Consider the following 14,180-nt stretch of genomic DNA (forward strand, 5'->3'; position numbering starts at 1 on the left):
TGTCCAATCTTTTGACTGGTACTGTAAATCAAAACTATAATTCGGCCACTCAGGAACATTCATTGTCTGCTTGGTAAGCAACTCCAGTATAGATTTGGCTGTGTGTAGGTTATTATTCTGCTGAAAGGTGAATTCAACTCCATGACCTGTGGAAAGCAGACTAAACCAGGTTTTCCCTCTTGGATTTTGCCTGTGCTTAGCTCTTAGTTTTTCTTTTATCCCAAAAAATTCCCCAGTCCTTAATGATTAGAAACATACCCATAACATCATGCAGATCCCACTATGCTTGAAAATATGTTTTGCCCCAAACACAACACTTTGTATTCAGGACAAAAAGTGAATTGTTTTGCCACAAGTCAAGGGGTGTGAATACTTTCTGAAGGCATTGTATGTATGCATGCAGGTTCAATATACATGACATATGTATGTGTTCGGCATGGTGTACATATCTTCCTACTACTGTATAAATTTAGTTTAGAAACCAAGTGTCAACTCCCCTCTATCCCAAGCTGCTGTTCAAACAAATGCAAATATGAAAGTGCTTCCCAGAAATCCACTATCCGCAGTTGATTCAATCCCAGTCTAGTGTAAAGTATTCAAATCACCTGAGAAACCTCCACACCCAGCAGTTGCTTTGCATTACAGAGGTACAGTATGTATCCTATCTAAATGGCTTCATCTCAGTCTACAGCACTTATAATGTTCTACCACAGATCCCCCCAATCATCAACAACTAAAACCAGCAGTGACATGGAGAAAACAGCATGGTGGCAGAATTGTAGGTTCACAAATTCTCTCCCCCTATTGGACATTATATATAGCCCCTCACGATCCAGCCATGACTCTTGATGTGCACTGTACGCCGGAGACTAAGCCAAAATACACCTCCTCCCTTCCACTAGAATAACAAAACAGTTCTACCGTAGAGCAAAAACAAATGGACAAATTGTAGACCTTAGGACAGATCAACATTGCTTTTGGGAATCACTGTTTAAGAGGCAAAAATTATTCAGCAAACTGGATTCTTACATGGTTATGGATTCAGAGGTTTGGAGTGCCAGTGTAGTAAATGGTTTAAGGTATTTAATAAGATAATTAGTATTTACTAATCAAGATTAGGATTGATGAAGACTACAGAAAAGTCCACCTAGGGCTCAGAAGAGAAACTGCTGCTTTAGCTAATAAAATACTACTAGATCTCAGATCCTTGTTTGATTGACTGTCAGCCAACATTCAGATGATCTGTGGTTTGTGAATAAAACACAACTAGAGCAGAAGAAAGCTGTCCTCATCTTGTCTCCCCCCATGACTTTCACATACATAAATAAATGCATCCATCTTAGAACTTTACAGTGCTTGAATGGGAGACGAAGCAAAGCAAGTTGATGATGGTGTGCCATGAATTTGGTGGAGGACCTATTCTGTATGGATTGACAGGAGTCACTGGGGACATTGTTCTGTAAAAAGATGCATTCAAATCAGTAAGGTCCTTATTCTCTGTAAATCTATCTGCTTTATAACGCTCTCTCCCGATATTAGTCTTGAAGATAAAGGAGAGAAACTATACAAAAATCAAGTCCCATCTGGTCTTTCTGACAACATCAATATGGTGCTATATGGAAGGATGATTAAACACCAAAGCTGCTCGTTCATTTTAGCATGAACTGAAAAAGATTAACAATGTCTTTGTTCCACGGGAGACAATGAAACTCGTTTAGCAGAGATTGAAAGGTCCGGGCATGCACAAATGCTTTAGTAAACACCTCGGGGAAAAAAATAATGTTCTGAGCAGGGTATCACACATCAAAGAGAAACATATCTATTAAATCATTTCTGGAGGATATGCATCAGAAACGACCTTCCAGTAATCGTTGATGTGTAAAGTGAGATGGGATATTGGAGTGGAAATCACGGCAGCACCAATCCAGTTGTCAATACCACAAGTGCTTTTCAATGCCCAAAATTGCGTAGTATCATCAAAGGTTCACTCTCAAAGAAACCTTGTGAGATTTATGATTTGGGGTATCATAATGTTCTCAAAGGCATTGAGTATGTTTACATGCACACTAATAATTCGATATTAAACTGATTACGGCAATCGGCCGTGTCAGGCTCTCGAGTGGCGCAGCGGTCTAAAGCACTACATCTCAGTGCTAGAGGCGTTACTACGGACACCCTGGTTCGTTTCTTGGCTGTACCACAACCGGCCGTGATTGGGAGTCCCATAGGGGGGCGCACAATTGGCTCAGGGTTTGGCCGGTGTAGGCCGTCATTGTAAATAAGAATTTGTTCTTAACTGACTTGCCTAGTTAAATAAAAGGTTATATGGCAAAAGTCATGTAAATACCTTACCCTGCTCATCTTAAATCGGCGTAAGGTCAAAATCGAAGTAACCATACACAGATTAAAAACACATGGTTTTCTGCGCAGTCTTTCGAATTATTAGGACATGTTAAAACCTTAAATCGGCGTTCCAGCTTTGAATGTGATCTGCCCATTGTGCTAGCACCAGTTGAACGTGTCTCCTTCTTTAGCATGAGTGAAGTGTGTTCGGATCAACTGAATGTATGAGTGTTATACAGTTTGTATGTTAAAACTACTTCTATGTCCAAAATAACATGTTCACTGTGGTGGAACGTCTATTTTGATTGCAGATGTTCTGCATTCAGTTCCATCAGGTAGCCTGATTTCAGATATGTCCATGTAAACAGGATTTTTAGGGAAATCTTTCTTCTTGCAAAGCATGTAAACATTTTAATCTAACTATTATATTAATCTGACTCGCCACAATAATTGCATTATTGAGTGCATGTACAGTTGAAGTCGGAAGTTTACATACACCTTAGCCAAATACATTTAAATTCAGTTTTTCACCATTTCTGACATTTAATCCTAGTAAAAATCCATGAATTAGGTCAGTTAGGATCACCACTTTATTTTAAGAATGTGAAATGTCAGAATAATAGTAGAGATAATTATTTATTTCATTGTTTTATTTTTATCACATTCCCATTGGGTCAGAAGTTTACATACACTCAATTAGTATTTGGTAGCATTGCCTTTAAATTGTTTAATTTGGGTCAACCATTTCAGTTAGCCTTCCACAAGCTTCCCACAATAAGTTTGGTGAATTTTGGCCCATTCCTCCTGAGCTGTTGTAACTGAGTCAGGTTTGTAGGCCTCCTTGCTCGTACACGCTTGTTCAGTTCTGTCCACAAATGTTCTATAGGATTGAGGTCAGGGCTTTGTGATGGCCACTCCAATACCTTGACTTTGTTGTCCTTAAGCCATTTTGCCACAACTTTCATTGTCCATTTGGAAGACCCATTTGCGACCAAGCTTTAACTTCCTGACTTATGTCTTGAGATGTTGCTTCAATATATCCACAACATTTCCCACCTCATGATGCCATCTATTTTGCGAAGTGCACCAGTCCCTCCTACAGCAAAGCAACCCCATAGCATGATGCTGCCACCCCCGTGCTTCACGGTTGGGATGTTATTTGGCTTGCAAGCCTCCCCCTTTTTCCTCCAAACATAACGATGGTCCTTATGGCCAAACAGTTCTATTTTTGTTTCATCAGACCAGAGGACATGTCTTCAAAAACCATGTGCAGTTGCAAACAGTAGTCTGGCTTTTTTATGGCAGTTTTGGAGCAGTGGCTTCTTCTTTACTGAGCGGCCTTTCAGGTTATGTCGATATAGGACTCATTTTACTATGGATATAAATACTTTTGTACCTGTTTCCTCCATCATCTTCACAAGGTCCTTTGCTATTGTTCTGGGATTGATTTGCACTTTTCCCACCAAAGTACATTAATCTCTAAGAGACAGAACGTGTCTCCTTCCTGAGCGGTATGATGGCTGTGTGGTCACATGGTGTTTATACTTCCGTACTATATTTTGTACAGATGAACGTGGTACCTTCAGGCATTTAGAAATTGCTCCCAAGGAAGAACCACACTTGTGGAGGTTTCCAATATTTGTTCTGAGGTCTTGGCTGATTTCTTTTTATTCTCCCATTATGTCAAGCAAAGAGGCACTGAGTTTGAAGAGAGGCCTTGAAATGCATCCACAGGTACACCTTAAAATGACTCAAATGATGTCAATTAGGCTATCATGACATAATTTTCTGGAATTTTCCAAGCTATTTAAAGGCACAGTCAACTTGGTGTATGTAAACATCTGACCCACTGGAATTGTGATACAGTGAATTGTAAGTTAAATAATCTGTCTGTAAACAATTGTTGGAAAAATTACTTGTGTCATGCACAAAGTAAAAGTCCTAACCGACCTGCCAAAACTATAGTTTGTTAACAAGAAATTTGTGGAGAGGTTGAAAAACGAGCTTTAATGACTCCAACCTAAGTGTATGTAAACCGACTTCAACTGTAACCGTATTCAGTGATAGGAAAACATATCTGGAACTTCAGTCTGACTAAACAGTCTTGGCCAAGGGAGGGAGCATGGCTTGCAAAGGGTCTCCTGTCACTTCACTGGATATGATGTTTTTAATCTAGATCTGCATGACTTCTGAAAAGTTCTGATCTAATGACACTTTGGGTCATTGAACAATCCAAATGGATCACCTTTAAACTGGAACATGGCTGATGTTGGTGACATCACTTTTACTCACATTCACACAGGCCTCTACACTCTGGGGAAACAAAGGTGCTGTCTTGAACTTAAAAGGGTTCTTCCTGGAACCAAAAGGTTTTTACTTGGAACCAAAAAAAGGACTCTCCTATGGGGACAGCCATAGAACCCTTTTGAAAAACTTTTTTCTAAGAGTGTATGTGCAAAATTAGGGTTAACTATGATCGGCCCAGCATACTATTAGTCTTGACAGATATCATTAAAGGTTCATGAACACAAACGGCTTCCTCTGTACTGTTTCCTATTGCAGAAAATTGGTTACAAGTTATTATACAACCAGATGAATGTAAATTATTATAATGTTTAGGGCAAATTGCATGAAAGACTCTTAGTATTAAGACAGGCCTTTGTTTATGTGTATGCATGTGTGGGTGAGTCCCTTCAGTTAAGCATATTGGCCTGCAGATTTCATCTAATGAATATAACTGGTTGTACACACTATACGGTGTAGAATAAAGGACTCAGCTCCGCATTTGACCATCTTTATGTTATGAAAGTATATGGCAAACGTTTAGGTAGAATTTGGGGTGAAAAGAGTCATGGCTCACATTTAATAGAAGGACAACATGTTAGGCAGCTGTATACTTGAGATTCTGAAAAAAGTCTCAGAAACGCGAAAAGAGTCAGAAGGTACAGGAAATGCATTTGTTTAAAGAAGTTTGTGGAAGTGTCAGCTCATCTACCAAAAAGAGAGCAGAGTCAATAAAACCAAGTGAAATCATGTGGTAAATATAAACCAAAAGAAAACTGCAAAAGCGAATGAAAAAAGGGAAAACAGACAAAAAGATGCACCGTTGCTGACCTCCTTTTCCCAATTGTGCCTGTCAGTAACAAATGATTTCTCTGCGCTGCAGGCCATTACAGATTGATGAAGGGAAGAACTGTTTACTTAAGAGTGAGGCGCACACAACTGCAACATGACAGGTTAAAACATGGCAGTCTTCACTTCAGTTTATCTCTGGGGTTTTTCGTAAGTGAATTGTGTGGGTATTAAGGGGCCTCTATGTGTGTGGTCTGGGATGAGGAAGGAGAGAGACGAGAGGGGAGGGGGACGTTGGGGAGAAGACAGGGGTCAGGAAAGGAAAAACGTGAGAGAGGGTTTAGAGAGAGGGAGAGGAGAGTCGAATAGGATGCGAGACGTAGGATGTTAACAGACAGACAGAGTAATGTGATCTTTCATGATCTAAAATGGGTCTATTGACACACATCCTGCCAATAGAGGCTGACTGAATTGAGAGAGAAAGTATGGAAGAAATGGAGAGAAAGATAGACAGAATGAGAGAGCCATGTAAAAAAACAGTTATACTGTATCAGACAAGTCCAAAGCTAATAGTTGGATCCAGCTCTAAATCCATTTTTTATATCAAATCAAATTTCATTTGTCACATGCACCAAATACAACAGGTGTAGACTTTACTGTGAAATGCGTTCTTACGAGCCCTTTCCCAACAAAGAACAGGCAATAAGAAGTATATAATAATAAAATAAAATAACAGTAGCGAGGCTATATACAAGGAGTACCGGTACAGAGTCAATGTGCAGGGCCACGAGGTAATTGAGGTAATTGTGGTAATGTACATGTACATAGGTGTAACAATTACTAGGCCATTAGGAGAGATAATAAACAAAGTAGCAGCAGCATATTTGAAGAGTGTGAAAGTGTGTATGTGTAAGTGTGTGTGTGGTGTCAATATGCCTGTGTGTGTGTGTGTGTGTGTGTGTGTGTGTGTGTGTGTGTGTGTGTGTGTGTGTGTGTGTGTGTGTGTGTGTGTGTGTGTGTGTGTGTGTGTGTGTGTGTGTGTGTGTGTGTGTGTGTGTGTGTGTGTGTGTGTGTGTGTGTGTGCATCAGTCTAGTATGTGTGACTGTGTGGGTAGAGTCTAGTGAGTGTGCACATAGCCATTGCAAGAATTTCAGTGCAAAAAAATAAACATAATATAATAAGGGGTTCAATGCAAATAGTCCCTGTAGCCATTTGATTAACTGTTCAGCCGTCTTATGGTTTGGGGGTAGAAGCTGTTCAGGAGCCTTTTGGTCCCAGACTTGGTGCTCCGGTACCACTTGCCGTGTGGTAATTGAAAAGGGCAGTGGGGAGTTCAATAGAGATTGTGTCATCTGTGGATCTGTTGCGGCGGTATGTGAATTGGAGTGGGTCCAGGGTGTCTGGGATGATGGTGTTGATGTGAGCCATGACCAGCCTTTCAAAGCATTTCATGGCTACAGATCTGAGTGCTAGTGATAATAATTTAGACAGGCTACCTTGGCCGTCTTGGGCACACGGACTATGGTAGTCTGATTGAAACATGTAGGTATTACAGACTGGGCCAGGGAGAGGTTGAAATTATCAGTGAAGACAACTTGCTAGCTGGTCAGTGCATGCTCTGAGTAAGTATCCTGGCAATCCGTCTGGCCCTGCAGCCTTGTGAATGTTAACCTGTTTAAAGGTCTTGCTCACATCGGCTACGGCGAGATTGATCACACAGTTGTCCTGAACAGCTGGTGCACTCATGCATGGTTCAGTGTTGTTTTTCTAAAAGCGAGCATAGAAAGTACTTAGCTCGTCTTCTAGGCTTGCTTCACTGGGCAGCTCGCTGCTGGGTTTCCCTTTGTAATCCGTGATAGTTTGTAAGCCCTGCCACATCCGACGAGCATCAGAGCCGGTGTAGTGGGATTTGATCTTGGTCCTGTATTAATACTTTGCCGGTTTGATGGTTACATTGGCAGGCGTAGCATCCGGATTAGTGTCCCGCTCCTTGAAAGCTGCAGCTCTACCCTTTAGCTCTGTGCGGATCTTGCTTGTAATCCACGACTTCAGGTTGGGATATGTACGTAATGTCACTGTGGAGACAAAGTTGTCTGATGCACTTATTAATGAAGCCGGTGACTGATCTGGTATACTCCTCAATGTTATCGGATGAATCCCAGAAAATATTCCAGTCTGTGCTAGCGAAACAGTCCTGTAGCTTAGCATCCATTTCATCGGACCAAATCCGTATTGAGTGCATCAATGATGGTTCCTGTTTGAGTTTTTGCTTGTAAGTAGGAATCGGCAGGATATAGTTATGGTCAGATTTGCAAAACGAAGGGCGAGGGAGAGCTTTGTATGTGTGTGTGGAGTAAAGGTGATCTATAGTTTCTTCACCTCTAGTTGTACAGATGGCATGCTGGTAAAAATGATGTAAAACGGATTTGAGTTTTCCTGCATTAATATCACCGGCCACAAGGGGCACCACCTCTGAATGCTAATTTTCTTGTTTGCTTATGCCCCTATACAGCGCGATGAGTGTGGTCTTAGCGCCAGCATCTGTGGTGGTAAATAGGCAGCTATGAAAAATATAGATAACTCTCTTGGCAAATAGTATGGTCTACAGCTTTTCGAGAGGTATTCTACTTTAGGACTGCGCACCAGCTGTTGTTAACAAGAGACACAAACCCCTTCCCCTGAGCTTCCCCGCCGCTGCCGTTCTGTCCTGCCAATGTATAGAAAAAAACAGCTAGATTTATGTTTTCCATGACCTTGTTCAGCCATAACTCTGAGAAACATGGATCACGTAGATAGGATAGTCTCGAGCGGAGCTCGTCCAGTTTGTTCTCCAGTGATTGCGGGTTCATCAATAGAACAGAAAGCAGAGGCAGTTTATCCACTCTCTGACGTAGTCTTGTCAGGTACCCTGCACGCCGGTCTTTACAGCGCCACCTCCTCCTTCTCCACGTGTCGGGGACTTGGGCCTTTGCCTCCGACTCATTGAAGTAAAAGTCCTCATCCAAATCGAGGTTAGTGATAACTGCTCTGATGTCCAGAAGCTCTATTCGGTCATAGGAAACAATGTCGGAAACATTATGTACAACAAAAAGTTACAATCAGTGGAAAAAATATGGTCGGGAGCCCTAAAACGGCTGGTATTTCATCCAGCGCTATTCTTCATCAGTCGGAGGAGAATAATTAGACGTGGATTGAATCCAACAAGAGTCAGCAGGCCATGCTGTGCCTGAGAGCCTATCTCAACCAACTCTAACACTCCTGCACCATTGCCTCTAATCAAAACTTTGTCTGATTGGATCACAGGTGCATCAAATATCAATACAGTCACGACTTACAACAGCACTTAGGTATAAACACTGGTCAAAACAAGCACATTGAGAGAGGTTTGCACATACAGAACAACAGATGAAATAATAAGTCATTACGTATGGGAGGGTTTTTGTGTTGTTTGTGTGCTCAGAGGAAAGGTGGCTTACCATTGGGAGCAGGGAGTAGCGAATGCTGAATCCGGGCTCGGAGGGGAAGTACTCGTCGGAGATAAATCGCACCCGGATCTGACTGCCTTTGGATGTGTGACTGGCGGGTACCTGGGACCCGCACCAGCGGCCCAGAATGGTGTTCTCAGATGGCTCATCGATCTCCACAAAATCATACCTGGAAAAAGAACACAGAGAGAGGGGGGGTAGCGAGAGAGGGGAGGTGAGAGAGAGAGCTTTGGCTTAGTACGTGTGGTCCCCTGAATTCACATTGCCATTGGAGACAGGGCATAAAGTTGGCATGCATTGAAAGAGAGCACTTAATGCATATACTGAACATTACACACCACACGGTGCTGGCACATTTATATATCCTCTGAGGCAGTGAATTGGTGAGGAAATCTAGAGGGCTTTCATGGTTGCTTCTCTCAATCTGGGACCTTACCCATGTAGCATGATGCTATTTCATAAATTGCCTGTGATTGCTTATTGTGAGGTTAGCTTTGTCCCTCTGGAGCCCTAATACACCCCCCCACTGAGCTGTAGCTGCCCTACACAGCCCCCTCCTGTTTTATATTTCCCTTCCCCTCCTCTCGCCCATCCATCCATCATTCCACCCATCCAGTTCCCTCTCTCCGAGGAGAAAGGGCTATTCTATCACTAAATGGTTTCTAACGGTGGGGCCGAATGCTCAAAGTGTCTCCGCCAGGAGCGATGGGCAGCTCTATAATTTATAGTCGATATTAAATGTAGAATACATAAGCTGAGTATTGCTTGTGCAATCATTCAGCGAGCAACCTCAAGTGGGTTAGGAGGGAAAGTATTAGCAGTCGTCGCCTCTGGTTAGCCATAATGGGCCAGACACAAACCCGGGCACAAGTCTATTAGGCTAACGCTAAACACTGTAAGCAAATGCATCTTTTGTTGAGCTTTGGATTTACTTTTTAATTAAACCTGTGCTCATTAGAAGTAGCATAGCACTCCACTGGCAACGATGCCTCTTGGCTCTTCAAATAAGAGTTACCTTGTCCGTGCCTTGTAAACTAAATCTGATAGATCTTTACAAAGTCATATTACAGATGATTAACATACTCTGTACTTTATTTGAGATTACATGATCACTTTCAGGAATTGAGTAGAAGGAAAACAATCAGGACAAATGTGCATCTGTGATTGTGTTTTGTAACAATGTATTCCGGCATAATAGGTTTTGTTACTCGATTTTGTTTACCGTTGATATTCAGATTTCTATTTCGGCTTCGGACGTAGTTGACTCGTCACTGGTCTTAATGGAAATTACTTCAGGAACTAATTCACATCGTATCTCTATTGATTAATTGGTTTCAGAAATGTGGTCAATTAGCATTCTAGAGTGGAGAGAGGGGACAGACAACCTTACCTTGTTTTATCACTCTCTAAATACAGCAGAGTTCCAGAAAACCTTTAATCCTAATTTCAAAGAGTCGTTCCAGGGTAGTGGGTCTTGTTATTTTGTGGAACCAATGATCCACATTCAATAAACCCTTGTTTCACAGTCCACAGTCAAGTCTGGTACTAATCACTCAAGCGTTGTTGACAGGCACACTTACCTTTCATTCAGCGCTGCCAATAGAGATATTAGGTTACCGAGGACATTGTTTACATTTTCCGTCTCCCTGACAGTTTCAGTTTGAGCTGGTTTCTAGAAAAACAACACAGGGGACACGCATACAACTAAAAAGGGATTTGCTGTGATGTTAAATAAACCTTGACTGACAAATGTCCTGACATGGTTGCCTTTGATTTGGGAAAGTTCACGCAGGAGGAAGCGAGGGGCTCGATGGCGTTCAGAGGGAGAAGGTGCAAACGTTTTCTTATACACATGCAATAGTTAACGTGCCTAATGTTATCAATATACTGTAAATCGCAGTGCCTACAGTGCCTTCAGTAAGTATTCATACCCCTTGACTTAATCCACATTTTGTTGTGTTACAGCCCGAATTCATACAGAAGTATCTAATTTACATACACTACGTTCAAAAGTTTGGGGTCACTTAGAAATGTCCTTGTTTTTGAGAGACAAGCACATTTTTTGTCCATTAAAATAACATCACATTGATCAGAAATATGGTGTCGACATTGTTAATGCTGTAAATGACTATTGTAGCTGGAAACGGCAGATGTTTCATGGAATATCTATATAGGTGTACAGGGATCCATGATCAGCAATCATCACTCCTGTGTTCCAATGGTACATTGTGTTAGCTAATCCAAGTTTATCATTTTAAAAGGCTAATTGATCATTAGAAAACTATTTTTAAATTATGTTAGCACAGCTGAAAACTGTTTCCTGATTAAAGGAGCAATAAAACTGGCCTTCTTTAGACTGGTTGAGTATCTGGAGCATCAGCACTTTTGGGTTCGACTACAGGCTCAAAATGGCCAGAAACAAATCACTTTCTTCTGAAACTCGTCAGTCTATTCTTGTTATGAGAAATAAAGGCTATTCCATGCGAGAAATTGCCAAGAAACTGAAGATCTCGTACAACGCTGTGTAGATATTCCATAAAAAATCTGCCGCTTCCAGCTACAATAGTCATTTACAGCATTAACAATGTCTACACTGATCAATTTGATGTTATTTAAATACACAAAAAAAAGTGATTTTCTTTCAAAAACAAGGACATTTCTAAGTGACCCCAAACTTTTGAACGGTCGCGTAAGTATTCACACCCCTGAGTCAATACTTTGCAAAAGCACTTTTGTCGGCAATTACATCATTGAGTCGTCTTGGGTATGTCTGTATCAGCTTTGCACATCGGGATTTGGGGATTTTCTTCCATTCTTCCTTGAAGATTGCTGTTCTTGCCCTCCTCCCAATCTAATTTAACAGAGATTGAAAATCTGCAAGTCTTTCCACAGATTGTCATTGGGATTCAAGTCTGGGATTTGGCTGAGCCACTCAAGTACTTTCACATTCTTGTTCTGAAGCTATATGAGCATTGCTTTGACTGTATGCTTGGGGTCATTGTCCTGTTGGAATGTAAATCTTCGCCCCAGTCTAAGGTTGTTAGCACTCTGAAGCAGGTTCTCATCAAGTATTTGCCTGTATTTGGCTCCATTCATTGTTCCCTCTATCCTTACCAGTCTCCCAGTCCCTGCAGCTGAAAAGCATTACTATAGCATTATGCTGCCACCACCATGCTTCACGGTGTTAAACAGGTGATGAGCTGTGCCTGGTTTTCTCCAGACATAGAGCTTTGCATTCAGGCCAAAGAGTTACATGTTTGATGTCATATAATCTTTTGTCTTATGATCCCAGTCTTTCATGTGCCTTTTTGCAAACTCCAGGCATGCTGTCATGCACTTTTTTCTCAGTAGTGGCTTCTGTCTGGCCACAATCAAATAAAGCCCAGAATAGTGAAGCGCTGTAGAGACTGTTGTCCTTCTGGTAGGTTTTCCCATCTCAGCAAAGGAACCCTGTAGTTCTGTCAGAGTGGTCATTGGGTTCTTGGTCACCTCCCTGACCTGTCCATCTTGCCCAGTTGCTCAGTTTGGTCAGACGGCCAGCTCTAGTCTGGGTAGTTCCGTATTTTTTCAATTTCCCAATGATGGAGACCACTGTTCTCTTGGAACCTTTCCACACCCAGATATATGCCTCACCACAATTCTAACTCTAACGAGATATATGAACAGTTCCTTAGACTTCATGGTCAAATTTCTGCTCTGACATGGACTGTCAACTGTGGGACCTTATATAGACATTTGTGTTTCTTTCTAAATCATGACCAAACAATTAAATTGGCCACAGGTGGACTCCAATCAAGTTGTAGCGACATCTCAAGGATGATCAAAGGAAATTGGATGCCCCTGAGCTCAAGTTGGAGTGTCATAGCAAAGGGGTGTGAATACTTACGGAAATGTATTTTATTTTCAATAAATGTGCAAACATTTCTATAATCACGTTTTCACTTTGTCATTATGGGTAGTGTTAAGATGGGTGAAAGAAAAAAAAGTAATACATTTTGAATTCTGGCTGTAACAACAACATGTGGAATAAGTCAAGGGATATGAATACTGTTTGAAAGCACTGTATCTTTTCCATTCATTTGTGTTTGAGACATACAGTATAGCTGGATCTACACAACCTATGATGTGGGTTTTTGACTACATGCTGTAACAGTACACACAGTGCAATAAGCAGCTGTCAATATTCAGCCCTTCTTTCCTGATACGGTTTGGAGGACTGTCAAACAGGCTGACAGCCCCACGGTGGCAGATGGCTAATCTATAATGCAGTGCAACCTGCTTATTACATAGTTTCATGTGTAATGCCACACTCCAACACATTATTTATAGAAATACAGTAAAACTTCTGGAGAATGATTAAAGCCACTGTAGCCGTGTGTCTCAAGTATCTCTGTGCTGGCAATATGACTTTTCTCCGCTGGATTTGGGAAGAATGTTTTTCATCCCCCCTCAGACAAGCAGAATAGTAGATGAGCATCTGAACTACTAAAGATTATTCTCTTCTTGAGGATGATTGTTTACTGCAGGGGCTCTCTCTCTCTGTCTCTTTGGAGTCCCCCCTCTTTAATTTGTTTTATCCCCAGCTACTGCTGCTAATTAGAGAACCACGGATTTTTATTCTTATTTATTTAATTTATTTACTAGTTAATGTGCTGTGAGGCATAGGGTAGAGCACAATTAACAAGATAATGCTGTGTGTGTGTGTGTGTGTGTGTGTGTGTGTGTGTGTGTGTGTGTGTGTGTGTGTGTGTGTGTGTGTGTGTGTGTGTGTGTGTGTGTGTGTGTGTGTGTGTGTGTGTGTGTGTGTGTGTGTGTGTGTGGTGTGTCAGTTAGGAAAATGTGACCGGGAAGATTTAAATTTACCGGCCATTTGAGAAATTTACCAGACCCATATGTATTGGGTACGCTCTTACAGGACTTGGAACTCCTGTAATGAAACAGCCAATAAACTGTCATTTTAAATAATTTTCCAAAATGTAGGAAAACACAATTCTAAACCGATGGGAGAAGTTCCATATGTGACAGAGATGAACATACAGCAAATTAGGGCGTTATTGTCACCATAAAAGGTGGGCATTTTTTCAGGAGGTTATAATGCTTGTTCAAGCATACACAGTTTAAAGACAAATGAATACTGCCTCCAGCTCACATTGTAAAATGGTGGGTGACGCGCTGATAGCCTGTTGTCTGCACTTGAATGATGAACGGGAGGCGTGCTTCAATTGCCAATTGATGAATAGTAAAAATAGTAGCTCTTTTTACTCGTGCAACAAAACTGT

At 41.4% G+C, this 14,180-nt stretch overlaps 1 protein-coding gene across 1 annotated transcript in view; it reads right to left on the reverse strand.

Annotated features, from left to right (window-relative positions):
- LOC118379632 (platelet-derived growth factor C-like) overlaps positions 1-14,180 on the reverse strand; it is a 72,619-nt gene that overhangs the window by 22,677 nt on the left and 35,762 nt on the right. Inside the window, exon 3 of the mRNA XM_035766656.2 lies at positions 8,893-9,070. Coding sequence (XP_035622549.1) covers positions 8,893-9,070 — 178 coding nt within the window. The remainder of the gene's footprint in view (positions 1-8,892; positions 9,071-14,180) is intronic.

Source organism: Oncorhynchus keta, chromosome 4 (genome assembly GCF_023373465.1).
Source record: "Oncorhynchus keta strain PuntledgeMale-10-30-2019 chromosome 4, Oket_V2, whole genome shotgun sequence".
In the NCBI taxonomy this organism is placed as follows: Eukaryota; Metazoa; Chordata; class Actinopteri; order Salmoniformes; family Salmonidae; genus Oncorhynchus; species Oncorhynchus keta.